Genomic DNA, 22,219 nt, shown 5'->3' on the forward strand with positions numbered 1-22,219 from the left:
TGTTATTTTCTTAAATCCTCATTTCTTCCATTGTATTACTTTTCAGGTCATGTGTAGCAACAGTTGAAAATACAGTATCTCTTGGATCAACTTCACAGATGATTTTCCAATATGCAGGACTACATATTTTTAGGGCAATTTCTGTACTTTAAAATATGTATATCCTTAGATTCAGTGAAATGTTATTTCCATATAAAAAACACTATTCTCCATTCTGATGAGATCCAGATTTGTTGAGATTACAAAATCTAACATTTTGAAGTGTTGGCTATGCTGAATAGAAATTACAGATATTACAGTGCCAGTGTATCTGGATGAAATCAGATAAAGCTGCTATAAATTAATGGTTCTGAAGACAATAATAGAAGTGTATAGGGATTATTTGCTCACATTTATTTAATAGAATGCAAATGCTCCCTTGCATATCAGAATAATTCAACTGAGGGATTTTTTTCAAATTGCAGGGGGAAGCAGCTATTTAACACTGCTTTCTAACTGCACCTCATCTGAGACAAGAATGTGGTTGTGCTCATTTTGATGCTGTATGCTGTTAACTTACAGTGTTGCTGCCTTTCTTCTTTAACACTGCTTACCTAATATGGATTTTGCCTGACCCTGTGGGCCTGGACAATAGCCCTCAGGCAATGTCTGGGTAACCCATGAAGAAATGGAAAATCTTGCAGCTCCAACCAAAACGGTTAGTTCTAATATTGCCCATTATTGTTATTGTAGTGTCATCATAGGACATAGGATTTTTTTAGGATATATATACACATATATACATAAAATATATAAATATAATAATTGTACAAAATGGCACAATAAGCTCTATATGTGTAGGCTATTTTATAGAAATGTCTGAAATGTGTTGTAAACAATTTTTAAACTAAATAATTTGTTTCAAAATAAATACAAATGCATTAAAATTGAAAAATCAAATCAATCCTCAGTTGTTTAGTGCATATTTATGTGTAAATTCTACCTTGTTTAGAAAGCTCCAGAAGAAAGCGATCATAACAAGTTGCTTTAATATTGCACTTCCCAAACTCATTCCTTTGGCAACCAGGGAAGAGGTCTGGCCATGACATCTTGGGGATAGCAGTCAGTAGCTTGCTGGCCCAGCTGATAGATAGTTTGGATGATTGTCATGTGATTATCCACAATGCATATATATTGAGGCTATCTTTCCTGTTAAAGCTTTACAAAAGCTTGCAGACCATTCAAAAGCCAGTGGTGTCGCTGCTCTTCTTTCTTGGCTAGTCAAAGCTCTTGACTAGTACCTCCCAGAAAAAGAGATATAGTGCAGAAGCTTTGATCAGTTAGTGCCCATGATTGTCAGCCAACTAGTCAACTTCCCAACAAGTAATTTTTCAGCCTGGGGCATCCTGAAAATCTGGGCTGGCAAGAGACTTGTTTACTGTCTCTTTTCCTCTCCTACTGACTAAATTTTATGACAACCTGGAAAAGTATGAGATTATAAGGATATATTGTATTGCTCTATTTTATTTATTTATTAGTTTCTAAATATTCTTGCTTTTTGTTCTTAATTGGCATTGCTAATGGTTCTGTTCAACTTGCAGAAGGACAATGAGGAAGGCAGCTGGGCTCAGGTATGACCCTTTTCCTCTGATGTTTTTTCTTTTAACATGAGAAACAGTAGTTCATTTTCTGGAAATAGGAATGATCAGCCCTTGTATAGATGAGAGAACATTGCTTAAACTGTAGAGTGACTATAGACAAGCAATAGTTAAATTGGGGGAGTTCACCCATGTGTACTTTAATCTAGTCTTAAGCAGAGAAGTTTAGTAGCCGAAGATGAGAAATTAGCTGATGGATTGGCACAGCTCTACTGCAAAATTTATTTCCTTTGTTTCTCTGAATGGCCATATACTAAAAGGATCTGTAATTCTGTATGTCTATAATTTGGAAGTTGGAAAGTTTACATATTACACCAGCTACAGGGTCAACTCAGTCAGTATTCTGTTGCAGCTTGACAAAATTAATATGAAAATATTTCAGTACCTATGATGATAAATTTATTGGATTGAAGTACAAGTCATTGAATTGTGTTCTATGATCCCAAAGCTAGCACAATTTTGTTACTCCGGTGAAAACCCCTTTTTCACATGAATGTCAATACTTCAGTTTTCATTTATGCAGTTCTTTGCACAAGTGCTTTAACAATATCTTGCAGCATAATTACACTAAGTAATGATTGTGCTAATTATGCTAGTTATTTCACAAATGATTCCATAACTATGAAATAAACCAACCACCAGAAAAAATGTACCCCTTTTAAGATTGCTTTTAGCATTGTACTGTAAATGAATACAATTAATAAATCTTATCTTCATACTACCTGCATGAACAGCTTCATTTTGGCAGAAATACAAGTCCCTAAATAGATTTATTTATTTTTTAATTATGTATTTATTTTATTTAGTTTGTCAAACATGTACAAGATAAAAGTATAAGTATAAACATGTACACGAACACAGGAAATTGGTACGAAAAAATGGGGACAGTAGGACAGGGACGGTAGGCATGTTGGTGCACTTATGCACGCCCCCTTGCAAACCTCTTAGGAATGGGGTGAGGTCCACAGTAAACTGTTTAAGGTTAAAGGTATGGGGGGTTAGATGATGTGAATTATCTTTTTCTTTCCATATCCAGAATCACTTTTTGTGAATAAATTTCCTGTTTATTTCCTTCTATTCCCTTTGTTGCATGGCATCCATACAGTATTCTTTGTGGTATTGTAGAAATAGGCTACCTTTGCTTATTCCAAAATGCTTATTATTTCACAATTCCTAGCTCCTATCCAAGTATTTACTAGGACCAACCCCACTTTGTTTCTCAGATCAGCCAAAGTTGATTAAATGTTGCTACCTGGTGACATATTGGAGTAGGAATGCCATATAATTAGAGTTAATGCACTTCTTTAACCTGATGTCTGGGCTAGGAATTGGCTAGGAATTCTAAAATGTGTTCTCCTGAAATTTGCGGTAGATTAGCTATGAAGTCATGTAAGCTATGGCAGATTCTTCCTTTGCTATCCTTGTTTTTAAAATTGTAAGTTGCTTAGAGTCTTTCAGGAATTGAGAATCTCCACAGACATTTCAAATTTAGCATTTTTTTCTTTGAAAACATTTCTCATCCAAGAACTGAAGTGTGTGTGTGTGTGTGTGTGTGTAGTGATTGGTGTAGTAATAAGGTAACCATTATGTTTTCCTATTTTTCCCCCATAGACCCTAGCTTATGGTGATATGAACCATGAATGGATTGGTAATGAATGGCTTCCCAGTCTAGGGTTACCACAGTACCGAAGTTACTTCATGGAATGTTTGGTGGATGCAAGGATGTTAGATCATCTAACAAAAAAAGATCTCCGTGTACATTTAAAAATGGTGGATAGCTTTCATCGGTAAGTTGTAACATTTTAAATAATGGACATGCATAATCTTCACTCATAGAGGTCTGTACAATTTCTAAATGAATGTTACATGTTTATATGAGATGATAGAAACATAGTTAAATACCCTAATAGTCAACATATTAATGTTATGATTTCTGCACTCTAAATTATTTGCCCCAAAATAGTTCCAGTGTTTATGAAATTGAATAAGAGTTTTCAATAATGATAAAACTTTCCTATTGCCTTATGGTGTGTTACTTTTTTAAAATAACAGAACAAGTCTGCAATATGGAATCATGTGTTTAAAGAAACTGAATTATGATAGACAAGAATTAGAAAGGAGAAGGGAAGCAAGTCAGCATGAAATAAAAGGTAATGCTTTACTAACATAAAATGGGTTTTTCTGAATCATCCTATAAAATATTCTAAACAGAAACAATCTCATAAAAGTACATTGAAGTACAGGTAAATGCAAACCATCATCTCAAAATGGTAACTAAAACAATAAGTAGTAACAGGTTTATGTTTGCAAGTAGTATCTATCTATTAGCAATAGATATCAATGTGTAATGGAAAACTACTAATAGATGGCATTACATTAAACAACTAACTTTGTTAATCTAGAGGTGCATTAACATTGCATAGGCTTTTGGTGTCTATGTGCTTTATCAGTGTAAGCTCCTCCTTGTAACTCGTCATATGTGACAATATAAAAGGAAAAACTTTAAAAATGATATCTAGCTTCATAATTAATTAGATTTGTACTAAAGAATTTTTCAATTACATTATTAGAGAATATAAACAACATAATTTTTGTTGCTACAGCATATGAATTTGTCTCTAGAAATTTCATGTAACCATTTTATGGAAAAATTGCTTTACATTTTAGAACAGATCTAACATTATGGGACTACAATATAATTTTAAATAGCTATGTTTGGTTTAGCTTAGATCTTTTATTCTTATATTTTAAAAAAATGGTTATTAGCCTAAACTCATAACCCCAACTCTAATCCTTTTTTTTTCTTTTTTACAGATGTGTTGGTGTGGAGCAATGACAGAGTTATACGCTGGATACAAGCAATTGGATTACGAGATTATGCGAATAATGTGCTAGAAAGTGGTGTGCATGGGTCACTCATAGCCTTAGATGATAACTTTGATTATAGCAGTTTAGCCTTATTGTTGCAGATTCCAACACAGAATACCCAGGTACATAAAGTAACTATTTAAAACCTGTTCAATTTCCATAGGATTTGAAATATTTTTTACATTATTGAGTGATTGAAATATTTTTTACATTATTGAGTGATTTGTTTAACCATAGGCACGGCAGATTCTCGAGAGGGAATACAACAATTTATTGGCGCTAGGAACAGGTAGACGCCTTGATGAAGTAAGTAGTCTTATTTTTATATAATTAATTATGAACAACAAAAAATAATAGATGTTTGTTGTTTCTATGAAATATATGAAAAGAAAATAAATACCTTAAAATAGATTGTTGGACATTATTACCATTGCAAATTTAATTATACATAGATGAGAAAATAGAGAAAGGAAGGAATTAGATAGTATGGTTATGCTGGTTTTATTATGAAAAAAGGATGTAATCACATTAATTCAGAATAAGTTTCCCAACGGGAAAACAGATCATTAGCTCATTTCTGCAGAATTCCTATAGTGTAGTCATTTGACAGGATGAAGCCTTATGATATTTAATACGATATGTTTGCAGAAATAGCCCGAATTGCCAATATGCAAATTAAGACATATACCTGCAATTAGTGATAAGATATATTGCCAGTTTCTTTTAGTCTTTTAGTCACATATTTTTCCTTAGTGATGAGATTACAACTGTAATGAAAACAAACACCTTGAATTAAATCCAGAAGCAAACTGGCAGCCAATGCAGCTCATGGAACAGAAGTATGATGTGTTGTTTTGGGAGCACACACAATTTACCTGCACCACTGCATTTGCATTAGTTGGGCAATTCCATATGCAGTGTGTTACAGTATTTCAATCTGGAGATGACTAAAGTGTGGGTGACTATAAGCAGAGTCCCCTGATGGTGCTACAACTGCTAAATCAAATGAAAACCATTTAATCACTCAATATTTTTGTCATTCCTTTTGTTATATTCTGAAGCTTTTGTAATTGTCAGCTTGCTCTGGCTATGTCATTACAGATGTAATAAGTGCATGTATTATTAACCTGTTTTCAAAAAGAAACCAGATAAAGATTTCCATAGTATATATGTTTGCAAAATCATTTTTAATAGGCAATAATCTACTTTCCTGATTATAACATTTCAAAATGACAGTTAGTGCAAGGAAAAGATTTCAGCTTTACTAAAATTCAACATTGTATGTTGCAGAGCGATGACAAGAATTTTAGGCAAGGCTCTTCCTGGCGAAGACAGTTTCCTCCACGTGAAGTTCATGGAATCAGCATGATGCCTGGCTCTTCAGAAACACTGCCAGCTGGGTTTAGGTTAACTACAACATCAGGACAGTCACGAAAAATGGCAACTGACGGTAAGCCAATTAACACCTGCTTTCAAAATGAATGTTCCAACTTTGCATGGCTGTTAGTTACATTTAATGTAAATTATTCAAATCAATTACATCTATTTCACAGCTAATAGAGAGTAAAAGAAATACATCTTTGAGAGGCAGGGAAAAGGGAATGGGAAAATGGAGTTAAGCTTTCAAATAATGTTTTAAACTATTAACATTCTGCTTGTAAAATGTTTGATTATTAGCAAAATGTCTGTTATGAAGAAAAGATACAAGAAATGTGTGAATACGAGAAAACAATATAGGTCACCCATTCAAGACACTTGACCAAAAATTAAGTGTTTCAATTGCTGATTAAATATTATTAATGATTTAATTCATATTTCTAAATTAAAGCACATTATCCGATGCTGGATTTGTTTCATTACTGGATTAATGCATTATTGGAAATCCCAAATGAGCCTTCCCACTTGACACAGGTGGACTGTTTTTCCTGTCTCTAGCACCACTGATATCTATAGGTCACACGAGGTATTAAATAAAAATTCTGATTACATACAGAGCCAAGGTGGCGCAGTGGTTAAATGCAGCACTGCAGGCTACTGCTAGATCAGCAGGTCAGCGGTTCAAATCTCACCGGCTCAGGGTTGACTCAGCCTTCCATCCTTCCGAGGTGGGTAAAATGAGGACCCAGATTGTTGGGGGCAATATGCTGACTCTCTGTAAACCGCTTAGAGAGGCCTGAAAGGCCTATGAAGCGGTATATAAGTCTACTGCTATTGCTATTGCTATTGCTATTCAGGTTTGGAGTTCATTTGGATATGGGCTATACAGTTTGGACATATGAACATAAACTCCACTTTTAGCCTACAGATAAATGAAGTAGAACCCTACCTGCCTTCCATTCGAAGAGTGATTTGAAATATATTGTTTCATCTTGATTTTATATATCATGAAGGCAAATACTTGCAGTATATTTGTTAATATTTATGATGAAATAACATTATTTTAGGCAAAAGACTAAAAGAGGAAACAAAGCAATTGGAACTAAATAAGCTTAAAGGTAAAATAAAATAACTCACAGCTATTTATGATATTAGAAAAACCTCCATTAATGATGTTTTTCACCTTCTTTCAAGTTTCTTAATATTATTGGATCTCTATTTGCAGTTGCTTCATCTCGGTTACAGAGGTTAGACAGTTCTACAGTTCGCACATATTCATGTTGACATACCTAGCATGAAAAAGAGCTCCGAACTGAACTAAAGTGAGTATTCAGATGAAAATACATAAAAGGTTGCACTCGCTATGGAAATGAAATAACAGGAATACTTTAGGCTACTGCTGGAGGTTTGTGCATTTAAGCAATGTTGGCAAACCTGTGACCTGGGCTGTAACCAGTGGTGGGATTCAGCCGGTTTGCACCTGTTCAGGCAAACTTGTTGTTAAATTACCCACCCCCACTATCAAAGTGGATCCTGGGTGCTGCACTGTGCTGCAATGGAGAAACGGGCAACGGAGCGGCCAGCACCAGGGAAGGAGAAGCCTGCTTTCCCTCTTTCTTCTCCCTGCTCCTCCTCCTTCCCTCATGCCACCCTCTCTGTTGACCATTTCTCCATTACAGCGCAGCACCCAGGATCCACTTTGATAGTGGGGGCGGTGTAATTCAACAACCGGTTCACCCAAGGTCAGGTTGGCCATCATGGGAGGCTCATTTCACATGTGCAGTGGAGCTGGAGGACAGGGATGGGCCACGCCTGCCACCACAGTCAACCTGACCCTGTGCAAACCAGTTGTTAAATTATTTGAATCCCACCACTGGCTGTAACATTTCAGGTTGAGATGGACAAGATACATATGATAAACTATTCCTCCATGCCAAGAACTTTTTTAATATCTCATATCCTAGGTGGGCTTTTCAGCCTTAATTTCCTTAAGATATACTAGTTTTTGTTCTGCCTGTTTCATGCTAACATCCAAAGGATTACTGCAAATAGTTAGGATATCCAAAATTTGCCACACTTTAGAGCAGTTTCAGCCATGCTCTAGAGCCACAGAGAATGGAACATGATTCAATGGAAGAGGGGAGCGGAGGTCAGTTTCAGTCATGTTGCAGCAGCTACATTTCTGATGCTACCTGTTTGTATACCTGTTTGTATTTCTTCAGAAAGTAATAGACAATTATTTTCTGATATACCACTATTATTTGATGGCCAAATGGGAAAACGAACTATTGTTCCAACAGAGGAAAATATTCCCTCATCAAAACTGGCAGAGTAATTTTACACACACACACACACACACACACACACACACACACACACACACACACACACATGAGCAGACCTCACACTCAGAGAGCAGACCTCATACTGAGTAATGAAACATTGGCAAGCAAAAACAAAGTTCAGAGAGCACTAAGAACTACACAAACTCTTGGTCATAACTCTGAAGACATTTGATAATAATGCTTCTCTAGAAAATGCATTGTTGTATGGCAAACATTTCTTCCAATACAAAATTTGATGTACAGTGTGTAGTCCCACTAGGCTCCTTGTAAGCTGGAGAAAATCAGGATCCAATAATATTTTATGTTCTTAAAATTATCTCCTAAGTGTGTGTCTTGTTCTTCCAATAATGTCTCTGGCCAATCTAAAACTGTCTTCTGAAAAAGATAAATTATTTTTCTTGCCTCTCATTCCACATTCTCTTCTATGAGTTGGTGTAATGTTTATAATCTTTAAAAAAATTAGCAAATACTAATTGTATTTTCCTCTATACTAATTGCTCACTTGCTGAAGGCTGCTCTCTTCCTGCCTGATATTGACTCCTGCACACAAATGCTGTTCACAGTAAACATTATAGCAAGGGATTGGGGAATAAAGAAACTTGATTTGCTATTTTAAAAAATTATAAAAAATAATCAGTTTTGAAAATGTAGGCAAAAATTAACTTTTATCCATGTAATTTACAATTACTACTGCTGTGATGTCATTCACAGTCCAGTGCAGTAGCACCTGTGTTCATTAGAATAATGAGGATACTTTGTCCAGCAATGACTACACAAATCCTATAATGAAAACATCATCTTCCAAAATGCGTATATTTTCTAAAATATTTCTTAAACATTACAATCTTCCTTCTCAAGAACAGTAACCTCAGTAATTTTTATTAAAACATGCTATTCATTAAAATAAATTTGTACTCTCACAAAACAAAATCATTTTCCTTATTTTTTTTTTTTCAAAATAAGGTAGTGGTGTTTAAAAGAAAAAATAAGACACAAAGAAACTGTAATCCTATACAACTGTTTTAATAAATAAATTCCATTGGTTTTACTGAGATTATTTTTACAGATAATCTAACTATATCTTCATCCTTAATATATAGCTTAAACATCTCTATGTTATTCTAGGATTAGTTTTTGAAACAAATAGAAAATTATAAGATTTCAAGCTATTTTAGCTATTCTTAGAGTTGAGTTTAAATGCAACCAGTGAATCTTCTACCATGTATTTTTACTGATCTCATCTTCATTCTGCCTTACCTCTTTCCCACATCAACTAAGTTTTATTTTACAATTGCTACTCAGAGATTACTACTGTAAAAGAATCTATATCAGTGTAAATGTTATCATTAAATGAATTGTTTTTCCTTACTTCTAGATGCCACCTCTTTCTTCTATTTTACCTGAAGTGCACTACCACCATCTTAAGAAGCTTTTTATTCCAAGAACAGGGTAATAGGGAAGAAAATATAAATGTTTATCAAACTAAAATGTGTGGTGATCTTTTTACATATTTAGTTGTAATGTGCAACCTGCCAAATACTATTGTCACACAATTTTTTAATCCTTTCTGTGGAGTTGACATAAAAGTTGATCACAAGCTCCACTGAAATGATTGAATAGAGTGTAGCAACAATATTGTCCAGATTGCACATCTAATGTAGTTTAATTAATAATAATTACTAATTTTTAAAATTATACATCTTGACAAACTTGGCCAATGTGCAGAAATAATGCTTTTATCAAAAGGGGGCCTTCATTTTGAAATGTGTTCCATCTGTTTTATTGTAATATACTAGAATTACATGTATTTATGGTGGAATTTCTTTTAATATATGTCTCATGTAAATGGATATAAATATGATTTTTTTAAAAAAATATGTGGTACATGGGGTCTTAGTGCAAACACTTGACAAATACGTTGTCAGGTATACTGTTTGTATCTTTTCATTCCACTATTTTTTACAATTTTGAATTGTAGCAATGTCAATTGGATATTGAATAGCAAAAAGTTATTAGATGCTTCATCATGTTCCTACTTTTTCAAAAATTATATACCACTATTTAAAGTGAATTCTTGCCTCTAATGATCAAGAGGGAAAAGATTTAAACATGAAACTTGAGCCAAAAAATGGACCTATAAAGACAAAACTCTCATACATATATACAAACATAACAAACAGAAATGCATACAAAATTGTAGAAAACCACTGTGACTGTTCTTTTTTTCTAAAACCAACATGAAGAAAAACTGCAAAAATCAGAACGAAATACAGAAAGCAAGAAACATTTTCCTCAATGGCTACAAAGAAGCAATTACCAGGAAGCAGCTAGCTTTGCTAGTATTTTTTCTCTCAAAATTCTTCACATGCTAGCTAAAATTGGCCTTAAACAAAATGGAAAGAAAATAAATCTGATTTTCAATGTTTCAGTTGTTAACAATACCCTCCATGTCTCCATTATAATCGAGTATTGGAACAGCTGCTTGTCTAATGTTAGGCTTTCATTCAAAAGTGGCCTTGCTGAGACTTCACTGAAGTCAACTTTATCAGAGGAAATAACTAAAAGACAAAACAGTTATTATATACTGTATAGAAGTTTAGAGGAGAAACTATTATCTGCTATGGTTTTATTTGATGGTGTTGTTGATGTTTGCCCTTTGTTATATTGGAAGTTTCAAAGTAAGAACTATTTAATAATGTAATTTACCTACTCTATTTGCTAATAATCTTGCTGCCTGATTGATCTTATTGTAGTTAAGACCTGTCCTTCAGCAGGCTTATCTGCAAAACATCTGCACGCGCATTTGTTTTATTGCATTTTTAAAATTTTAAACAGATTTCAGTTAACTAAATGGTGAACGGTTTTGTTCTCTCCCCCTTGTCAATAAAATAAAATCAGTGCTCTTTTATGTGTTCTGTCTGTGGTATCGTAGATCAGTACATTTCTAAAATGTTCAAAATATTAGTTTCTTATTTGAAATACAATGTTTTAAAATTGAATAATTTGATTTACTCAAAAGTATCTAAATTTAAAGTGGTTTGCACACAGTACTATGAAATACACCAATTTCAACTCATTCTAGTTATATTGCGAAAAGTTTCTTTTCAGTACACTACTGTGTCTTTTCCAGCTAAACATATTCCAGACAGAAAATACATGTTAATTTTTAATTTGTTTTCTGCCTTACCTTTATGATCCTTGTGGAGGTACAGAAGATCTCATGATTTTCCAAAAGCTGAAATGAGGAATTCATAACCTACAATCTACCAGCCTGAGCTACAGATCATTCTACACTTCTGTTCCAAGTGTTTGGTGAATTGCATTTTTTTCATGTTGGCTTGCTCTTTTTTGCCCCATGTTGGCTTGCTCTTTTTTTTCAGTGGTGGGGTCTGTACAGGAAGCCAGAGACCAGGTAGCATTTGGATTAAAACTCATCCCACTACCCCCTCAACCCTCCAAAAAAGTTTAGTGTACTTGCCACAACTACCTTGTCCAAACCCATCTTTACCTAACACATAAGAAAACTTGGCCTCTCCTTTTAATCAAAGGGGGTTTCCTTAGATTACAATCTAAATTGTACTTTATTAATCAGTAACTTCCATTGAAAGCAACTGGACTCATTCCACAGAGAATTAAAATTTTGATTGCAAGAGTTCTCAGCACATGCCAGATTAAAGGAAGGGAAAAGACAGGATAATAGACAAAAGATTTACTCAAATTTATTTTCAATTAAACATTTTACTGATTTCCACATAAGCAGGTTGAACAATCCTCAACCCTCAATTTGCAAGTAAATAGACAATTCATGAATACCATCTGTTTTCTAGCACCTTTCTAAGTAGGACAAGGATAAAGCATAAGAGGATGTCAGAATGAAAGAGAAAGCTATTTTCATCCCCTCCCAAATGTCCTCATTATCTGAGAGACCCCAACAAATTACTCATAGATATGGTGTTTGTCCTTCCTTCTCAAATAAACACTGTTGGGGTGTTTCTCTGCATTTCACATTTAAAGCTACAGGTAGGGGTGCGGATAGGTGCAAGAAAATGCTTTTAGGTATTACAGTAACAGAACGCTTCAACTACATTAAATACTCCCCCTGGTCACCCTACTCTAGCTTTACCCAAATTCATTATCATATTATGGGTAGCAACCCTGTGTAGAATGATCAAACATATACAAAGATTATTCCCATGACTGCCAAGTGGTTAAAGCCCCAAATGCCAGTTTATAAAAAGGTGTAACAGTCTTTTAAAATAATTTGGGTATTAGAAAACACAGCACAATTTTAAAGACTACATCTCTCAAAGTTGTAACACTAGGGGGCAATCTTTCTGAACTATATGATCCTTTTTTGGCTTGGTTCCTACTGGGAATTGTTATGTGGCTACAAATTATTATTTACCTTAACTATCTGGCCATTCTGAATATGATATATATATTTTTCTTCCTTAAACTTGCATTCATTACTTGTGGCAAAGTACACAGCCACAATCACCATAATGGGCTATGAGAAAAACTTAGAGAGGAGGAAGAAGAACACCCTAGACCAGTGATGACAAACCTTTTAGGCACAGTGTGTCCAAACCGCAAGGCACATGCAACACAGCGCCAGAAACCCAACGACCAGCTGGCCAGCATGCATGTGTACCTCAGAAACCCATCAACCAGCTGGCTGGCAGGCATGCGCACGTGGGAAACCCGACGACCAGCTGGCTGGCACGCATGCATGTGTCAGAAACCCATGACCAGGGGGCTGAGCTGGGGCAATGGCATGCATGCCCACAGAGAGGCCTGTGTGCCACCTCTGGCACATGTGCCATAGGTTCACCATCACGAGCCTAGACAATGGTCTGACGAGAAATCTGAGTCCAAAGCACGAATGGAGGAAACATCTCAAAACTGACCCTCCCTAATTCTCTGAGACAAAAAAGGCCAATGGGGGGTGGACATTTTCAGACTTGCAGGATTCTTGTTTTGGTTTTCTTGTCGGAACTAACTTCATAGGCTGACACTCAAATCCTGCTTTAAAGGATTTCTTAAAGGATTCTACCATGTAAATGTTTTTTTTTTTAAAAATCAATTGGGCTGTTTCAGCAATCACAAAGAACATACTTGAGCAGCCCAATTCTTCCTGGCACTTTATGTTCCCCAACTTCTCTGTTAGTTAGTATTTGTGAAAAATAAAGTAGCTTAGCTCTACCCAGGTAGTTTGAACTGAGTTTTTACCATAGCCCAGAAACATTTGCATCCACTGTATCCACTAGTAGACCTGAATTACAGGGTTTTGCTAATACCTAAATCATTAACACCATTAGCAATCATTTTCTTTTCTTTATTACATAGAGTTTTTCTTTAACAAAGAGTTTAAATCTCTATGTTAAAATTACAACAAATTTTAGCTACCAACGTTGAGCTACTTAAAAAACTTCAATATAAGTATGGGTGTTTCAGACAAAGCAAACTTTTAAGGACTAAGATTAAATTTTGTTCTGGCATTGAAAGAAACCAACACAATTTTAACAGGATTTAAATTATGTCATCTGTTGCACTATATTTAAGAACAATATGTATATTACAAATATTTGTTCATACAATTCTAATTACCATAAAAAAATTAAATCATCTAAGTAGCTCACTGTAGAATTCACACTGCCAACTGAATATTACTTGTTACTGTGACTAAGATTCAGTAACACATTTACAGAAATAAAATAAACATTTTTACTTATATTTCTGATATAACAAAATTAAGTAATGCAGGTCTTCCTTACATTTTACTGGTTGTTAAATCTTATTTTAATTCTTTTAATACTTCTTCTACATGTTTAAACGCAGCAGGATCCTCAATAGTTGGGGTTATCTGAAAAAAAACCTCAGTGGCTTAATATGGCAAATTAAAATTAATGTTTTCATTTTTGTGAAAATCATACACAAGTCAGTATTTGCCCATAAAAATGCAATACATCATAGGGGAACAATTAAAGATACTTCAGAGGAGCCAAGTTACAGAATGTGTCCAAAATAAGGACCCATGACTTCTAAGGGAATGAAATTTGAGAAAGTTGTGCATCTTCGTTTATACTGGCTGCTGCTATGATACCAGATGCTGCTCTAGTCACCTGATCTTCATTTACAATGTTCTGTGACAGTTTCCCAGACAGTCTTGCAATCCCTTGTTCCTTCCCCCATCCAGCAGAAGCCACTTACCTGGCTGTTGCTAAGGGAAAGAAAGAGGAAAGGAACAGGGGGGAAGGGATTTCCATGCAACCTTCCCAGTCCATGCAGCTCCTCTTGTACACCTGCATAGACTTTTCCGAACTTTTCTGTACATCTTCCTTAATAAGATGCAGTACCTCCTGTACACTCCCATGTCCCCTTCCTAATAGACAGTGCCCCCTCACACACCTTTCCTGACCTGTGTGGCAGCTCTTGTGTACCTCCAGGCACCCTTCCAACCTCACACTGCTGTGCCCCACTGGCACAGTATTTCTCACACATCCCTGGAACACCCATGCATTCTTCTTGCCCCATGCTGCCCCACCACGTGCCCAAGCCACACAGCACCTCTCACATGACCCCCCCAGGCACCTTTTCCAATTTATGCCACCGATCTGCAATGCCTTACCTGCCCCACGTGGCATTTTTTGTGCATGCCCACACAGCCTTCCCAACCCATAAGGCATCTCTCATGCATCCCCACATACCATTTCTGACCTGTATCCCTGGCTTCCTCCCTCTTTCTTAGATGTTTGCAGAGTGCCACAGGTGTTTTTTCCATCCCTTTTAAAATCTACATGAAATTGCTGGGTAGGATCATGTGTCACTATGGGATAAAGTATCACCAGTACGCTGATGATTTCCAGTTATACAGCTCCATCTGGGGTAAAGTGGGTGATACTGTGAATGTCCTTTCACAGTGCCTGGAGGCTGCAGGGACCTAGATAGTGGGATAGTTCAGTCTTCAACTGAACCCTAATAAGATACAGTGATGGTGGGAAGGGAGCCCTCTGCATCCAGGAGTTTTTCATCTTTGGACTTGGATGGGGCTGCATTACCACAGACAGACCTGGTGTGTAGTCTGGAGGTCTTCCAAGATTCACTAGGCTAGGAGGGCCTTTGCACAAATTTGTGTTGTGTGCCAGTTACGCCTTTTCCTGGATAGAGAACTCTCTGCTCATCACTCATCTGAACTATTGCAATGCGCTCTTTATAAGTCTACCCTTGAATCGTATCCAGAAGCTTCAGCAAGCATGCAGGCAATTCTGGGCCCCCAAATAATGGTGCAGTAACATTTCTGTTGAGCAAACTGCATTTGGTACCTATCTGCTTCCAGGCTCAATTCAAGGTGTTGATTATAAAGTTTAAGGCCTTATGTGGCAATGTGTCAGGTTAACTATGGAACTTTATCCCATTACATCAGTCTGTCCCACAGTCCCAAAGGGAAGGTATGTTTCAGATTCCATCAGTTGAAGAATTCCAACTGATGGGGTTCAGGAAGAGAGCCTTCTCTGTCACTGTCTCCACCCTATGTAAGACTCTCCACCTGGGGATGAAGTGGGCCCCTACTTTCTTAGCTTTCTGTGAAGCCATGAAAACATGGCTTGGGCTGCACAGTTGAACATGCAGCCATGGGGCAGGTTGGTGTCCTAAAAGCCTTCCTCCTCTTTTTTAATCAATTTTTAATATACCTTGCCTCTTTTAATTTTTTACATAATGTTTTTATGCTTTTAATATCTAATTGTACTCTGCCCAGAGTGTCTATGAGCAACATGACAAATAAATAAGTTGCTCCCTCTCTTACCGAATTTTTGCCCACCCATGATCATTCTGTTTCTCTATTTAGGTTAGGAAATATCTCTGAGACAATGAGTTGTCGAGTCACAGGTTGTCTAGTACCTTACTATATGCTGTAATACTGGCTGTTACCTTGTATGGCTTCCCATTCACAAGAGAAGCAAGAGCTGATCGTGGTATCTTGCCAGAGCGAGTTTTTGGTATTTGTTTCACAAATACTGCTTTCCGAAATGCTGCCACAGGACCAATATCTTCTCTAACTCGTGCAACGATTTCTTCTAAAAGTTGTTCCTCTTTAATATCAATTCCTAATAGCACATAAGAGCACAAGTGTCATAAGTTGCTTTATTACTTTATATGGTACAATTTTGTTTCTCAACGGCTATCACAGCCAAATCAAGACAACAATCTCAAACCGATCATCCACTTCAAAACTCCAAAGATAGATTCAGCTTTGTAAATGAACATTTCTCACCATTTCTCAGGACACACAATGCTATAGGAACATGGCCCTTTAGTCGATCCTCTTGGCCAACAACTGCACAGTCTGCCACAGCCATATGGGAGAGAACAGCCTGAAGAGGGGACAGAATAAAAATACTATATTAGACAAAGATAAGACTGCATGTCCATTACTTATCTGACCAAGTATGTCCAGCAACAGCAGCCTATGGAGAATAAGATGGAGCTCTCCATTAATAAGAGGCTTGTGACCAGAAAACATTCCCCTTGGCCAGATGCCACTGACCATCTTTGTCATTTTCTCCTCTGCATACAAACCCCTAAAAAACCTATTCTATACAGTTTTGAGATCTCTCAGGAACGTGGGGGGAAGTAGTCTAGGATGAGGCAAAAGGATTAGGCCATAAATGAATGTTCTTTTCACCAGTGGGAATATTCTGAGGAGAAATTTGCTCAGGAATTCATTTGAAACATTCAACTTGGAGAATGTGAACATCTAAATGACATGGTCCATTCATTAATCTGTAGTAATAGAAACTAATTTGCATATTATATGGTGACTCAAGCGTTAATGGGAACTTTTTAATCTGTAGCCTGAAAAACTCTCAGCTTCCCAGCTATGCTTGACTGAGATTAGGAGTTAATAAGTGCTAAACCATATGCGATTATAAATGAATTTGTGTTTAGGTAATTTATGTGGTGGTTTGGCTCTGATGTGTAGAAAAAGGAGTGTGCAGGGGTCACAACGTATGAGTAGACTATTCATTTCCACTTGGACCACAACACTAAAATAGATGATTAAAACTCCTAAATTTGAGATTAGCGTGGAAAAAATAAATAATAGTTATAAAATATAACTATTCATTAAATAGCAAGGAATAAATTACCAAGCATTTGTGTAGGGAAGAAGCCTGTCTAATTTCAGTAAAATAGGCTCATGGCTTTGAATTAGATCACACTCCAAATCTCACAAGGATATTTCAGTTTGAAGCTTTGATCAAATCACTGTAACAAATCAGATTCATGAATTAAAACAGACCTGCTGTAATCCATTCAATCAAAATGCATAGATGAAAGCACTGTGTAGCCTTGTACATGTAGTCCTTGATTTACAATCACCATTGAACCGAAAATTTCAGTTGCTAAGCAAGGCAGCTGTTAAGTGAGTTTTGCTCCATCTTAGGAAATATTTTGCATAGTTGTTAAGTGAATCATGTGGTCGTTAAGTGAATCTGGCTTTTCCCCATTTACTGCTTATTAGACGCCAGCTGGGAAGGTGCTCACATGACCCTAGAACAGGTAACTGTCATAAATACTTCCCAGTTTCCAAGTGCCCAAATTTTAATCATGTGACCATTGCAACAGTTGTGTGAAAACTGGTCATAAATCAGTATTTTTCAGTATTGTTAAAGTTCAAATGTTACACTGAATGAATGGATGTAAATCCAGAACTATGTGTAAAACATTTCATAAATTCTATACATCATCTACTGCCTCTGGAGTTGCTATAGAAAATATATGATGCATTATCAGTTCTACAGAAAGAGAATCCAAGGGACTGAGTTATATCACCAATCAGTTTTCTCATTTGGTTAAATTCTCTGATAAGAGCTCCTTTGGGTGGCAAAACAAACCTTAGTCTTGGTTGCTTTGATTTGCCCAATTCTCAGCTTTTTTAACATGCTAAGCAAGGCCACAAACTTTAATTTAGTTCTTTCTTGTGTTAATGGATGATAAGACTTCTGTGCTCTGTCCTGCCCATACAACTTGCAATCAAAGCTGCAACCAAGTCCTGTGCAGGAAATGCCAAACCTTGCTAATGTGCCCTGTCTAACTTACCCACAATGCTAAGGAGATGTTTTCCAGGACAAGCAAATTTGCAAACCAGTTTTGGTATTATTTCTGGTACCTTAAAAAGCCAAGTGATCAGAGGCAACAAAACTACCTAGTCCAAAAGGTCAAGTCACTGAGTTTTTCTGGGCTATCACATCTGGCATGAGTTCATTTTAAAATAGTTTTAAACCTTAAATGTTTTTAAAATATTTTTAATTTGGACTCAATTTCTAAATTAATTCACTGAGTCTCTATAGACTCTGGTCAATGATTGCTGTTGTTTAGGCCCTTCCTCATATTTACTGGTTCATTTTAAAAAGATGTGGAGAAATATATCAAACAAATATTTACAATGAGATCCAATAAACCCAGAGGTGGTATTCAGCCGGTTCTCTACGGTTCAGGCAAACTCATAGTGGCTGCTGTAGGAGGCTCCACCCAACTGCCCCAACGTAATGCGCGATCACTGCACATGCACAAGATGGTGTGCATACGCAGACGAGGCGTGTGTGACTGAAGCCAGCACAAGCACACTCCCATTTGCGAATCGGTAGAGAAGGTAAATGAATCCCACCTCTGAATAAATCTTGACAGACTAATATCCTTCACAGAGGTTAGATTTGCTATTCTCATCCATTACTACCTGCCTCTAAGTGGAGTGCTGCCGGAATTTTAATGGTTCCTCATTCCATGGATGGTTTTTTTTTTTCTGTATCAAATTGTGAAGCAGTTTGCATCAAATCATGCTTTCTTTCCTTGATCTGTCTTGAATTCAAATCAAATCATGCCTTCTTAGAATACTGAATGATAGTTTAGTGATATGCTCCACTACACCCTCACCAGGCTAAACAATGCATCCTCTCTACTCTATTTTAAAACAATTATTTCTTTTTCTGCATTACAATCAAAGCTATCAGCAAACCATTTATTTTTTCTTGAGTGTCTTTGATAAAGCAGTAGTCTATTCTAGAATATTGTCAGAAATTAATACAGTATAATTGCTTTCAGTAAGTATGTAAGAGGAGCAGCACAGTAATGATAAGAGCACTGCTGCCATTGCTTCACTCATTCATTAAGTCTTCATGGAGAAAACTTTGCTAAAGAAGTGGCTCGCCAGGAAAAAAATTACCCTTAATTTTGAGACAGATCCCCCTCCACTCTTTCTCTGTGTTTGAAACTGAGGTACCATTTTTCCTGGTTGTTTCATGTTTTACCTCTTCAATTGCACCTGCTGAAATTCTATGGCCTGCAACATTTATCACATCATCCACACGAGACATGACATATAGATAGCCTTCTTCATCCATATAACCTGCATCCATAGTGTCATAATATCCCTAGGAAGAAAAGTAGATAAATGAAAAATGCTTCCGAATATTAAGTACAACAATATTACATTTTTGCTCCTAAATCGATGCATTACCAAAGAAGTATTTCATTTGATCCCTGGCATGTGTTCTAAATTACAATCTAAAATTCATGGTTCTGTTCATGGAGGTTGACAGGTTGACACATCATTGAAGTGGTTTCCACATAAACCCAATGTGGACACACAGAGAACCATTTACCATGGGTGCTGTTCGCCTTACATGTGATCCCATTGGATAAAGACTTTTGGAAGAAGAAGAAGAAAAATACACATTTTGGATAACTGAACTTTTTGCTGTCCTAAATATGCCACATATATGTGTGTATGTGTGTGCATGCGTGTGTGTGTGAGTTCAGAGGATTTTTTTATCATGTAAAATATTTTAATATAAGATGATATATTTTAACTAAAATTAAACCAGTCAGCAAGTTTAAAGATTGAAAATTTAACATGTCCATAAAGCTAAGAAAAACTTTTGGGATTCAAAAGCCAAATGAGAAATGTTCTTACAACAAGTATAAGGGATGTGAGGATAGCCATTATTCAAAATTAAAAGAAAAATATAGAGAATTTCATATTATTTTAAATATTGTATACTATTATATATTTAATCACTTCTTACCAGAAATTTTTGGAAATATAATTCTTTATAAAGCTCTTCATTTTTCCAAAGACCTAAAAAGGCTCCTGGTGGCAAAGGCAACCTGTTGTATATTTAAAAAGGGAGGGGAGGTTATATAACTGCATAATACATTAAAACAGAAAACTCAAAAAATAATTAAATATGTTCTTCTAAACTCAAAATACTTCTAAATATGGGGCTAGAATAAAATAGAATTAAAATTTAAATCATTACCTAACCAGGAAGATCTTCCACCATTATAACACAAAATAGCAACAGAAAGTGATTCATAATGTAAACATCTAAGAGTATTGTGAAGTGTTATGCAAGTAAATCGACCCAATTTTGTAACTCTTGGGCCATGGATTCTTATTCTAAGTATTATTTTCTTCTTTGCTTCTGTCTCTATGCTTGTCTAGACAATATATATAGAACAACATAACAAGTGTCTAGACAATATATAGAGAACAAGATAACAGGAGTTGGAATGGTGACTTGCAACAAATATGCTTAGGCAATAATAAATGGAAAATATAAGAATTTGTGATGGGATTCTACAATATCTGGAGTTGGCATACAACATCTGCTAAAAGTCATATAAAGATCCACAGGTTTCTTAGCGAAGTTTCCACCATAACGATGTCTCTTATTCTATCTTGAGATTATTCATCAATTATTTATGGCTCTTCATTGTTAACTTTTCTAAGGCATTTAATAAATAAGCGTGTTTTATTATTGAGCTAGATTATATATAATGCACATAGAAAACAGTCCTATAAACTATACTTAATGCATTGTTCATAAACAAACAGGAAGGTATCTGGTCTACAATATTTAGAAGTAATGCAACAAAATACTTTGTGTGCTAGCTACATGTGTCCATCTTTAAATCAACATGATAACCTAGATGTTATGATCAGAAGCTATCTTTACCTGTAGCAATTAATATTTTCAGAATACAGTTCCATCTTTCAGTATATGAGCCTTATTTTTCTATTTCAATTAAGTTTTTTTTCCATAAATGAGATTGTCCTGCAAATATTTTCTTGGCAAACAGACATTGCAGCAGATCAATATTACAATATCCTATCAACAGACCTGGATCTCCCATAATAACAATATAAATTATTTCTTCAATTGTCCATTTTGAATACATTCCCTTTCCCTCCGTCTCTATTTACTTTGCTCAGTTGTAACTGTTTGGGAAGTCATGAATTGCTTACTTCACCACTATGTTTCCCAGAGTCTTCACTTTTACAGGTTGCTTGAAGTCATCCAGAATCACAACTGAAACAAAAGGGCATCACAAGTCATAAAAACAAAGACAATAGTTTCAATTTTAATTAAAATAGAAGTATTTCAACATTAACCAATTTCAGAAACTTAAATGGAATGAAAATTCCTGATGTTTACAAATTTTACACTCTTGAGAATAATGAAGGGATGAGGAAGTAGAAATGGACAAGCCAATATCTATTCCTAGGTTAATAAATATGAGTCATTTGCCATAGTTATCTGAATTTCCCTTTGCTTCATCATTACCATGCATCTTATCAAAATAAGAAAAAAGAATATAAAAATTTTAAAAGCATTTCCTTCCATAAGTCCTTTATATAAAAAATAATCAATTATTTTGAGTTAAACTAGCTTGTACTACATTTCATAATTTCATTTTACAATTTTAGTTTAAATTATATTTTAAGAGATATCCCTTGATGTTCAAAGATAAATCACATTATGAAAACTGTTACTCCTTTAATTTTGATTGCCCTTGTTCTAGTCTTTCTTCACTTGTCATTCAAATTAGAAACAGCTATTGCCTTTTTATGTCTAGTTCATAAAAGTCTTCCTGATAAAGTAATTGAACTCTGGATAGAGTTCAATAGAAATTTTCTGAATTGTGAAACGT

At 35.6% G+C, this 22,219-nt stretch overlaps 2 protein-coding genes across 6 annotated transcripts in view; one reads left to right on the top strand and one right to left on the bottom strand.

Moving 5' to 3' along the window:
• The window catches only part of PPFIA2 (PTPRF interacting protein alpha 2), a 219,358-nt gene extending 209,016 nt beyond the window's left edge, over positions 1-10,342 (top strand). For 2 of the 3 annotated variants that reach the window (XM_032221044.1, XM_032221046.1), the window contains 8 exons: positions 635-697; positions 1,581-1,610; positions 3,249-3,424; positions 3,690-3,787; positions 4,452-4,627; positions 4,743-4,811; positions 5,796-5,955; positions 7,108-10,342. In XM_032221044.1, coding sequence (XP_032076935.1) covers positions 635-697; positions 1,581-1,610; positions 3,249-3,424; positions 3,690-3,787; positions 4,452-4,627; positions 4,743-4,811; positions 5,796-5,955; positions 7,108-7,166 — 831 coding nt within the window. In that variant the 3' untranslated portion in view covers positions 7,167-10,342. The remainder of the gene's footprint in view (positions 1-634; positions 698-1,580; positions 1,611-3,248; positions 3,425-3,689; positions 3,788-4,451; positions 4,628-4,742; positions 4,812-5,795; positions 5,956-7,107) is intronic. The other variant, XM_032221045.1, reaches the window with a different exon arrangement.
• ACSS3 (acyl-CoA synthetase short chain family member 3) overlaps positions 10,100-22,219 on the bottom strand; it is a 55,937-nt gene continuing 43,817 nt past the window's right edge. For all 3 annotated transcript variants that reach the window (XM_032221048.1, XM_032221049.1, XM_032221050.1), the window contains 6 exons: positions 21,534-21,597; positions 20,311-20,392; positions 19,534-19,656; positions 16,500-16,599; positions 16,157-16,332; positions 10,100-14,090 (listed from right to left, as the gene is read on the bottom strand). In XM_032221048.1, the coding sequence (XP_032076939.1) occupies positions 14,022-14,090; positions 16,157-16,332; positions 16,500-16,599; positions 19,534-19,656; positions 20,311-20,392; positions 21,534-21,597 (614 nt within the window). In that variant the 3' untranslated portion in view covers positions 10,100-14,021. The remainder of the gene's footprint in view (positions 14,091-16,156; positions 16,333-16,499; positions 16,600-19,533; positions 19,657-20,310; positions 20,393-21,533; positions 21,598-22,219) is intronic.

The sequence above is a fragment of the Thamnophis elegans genome, chromosome 7 (assembly GCF_009769535.1).
Source record: "Thamnophis elegans isolate rThaEle1 chromosome 7, rThaEle1.pri, whole genome shotgun sequence".
NCBI classification, from domain to species: domain Eukaryota; kingdom Metazoa; phylum Chordata; class Lepidosauria; order Squamata; family Colubridae; genus Thamnophis; species Thamnophis elegans.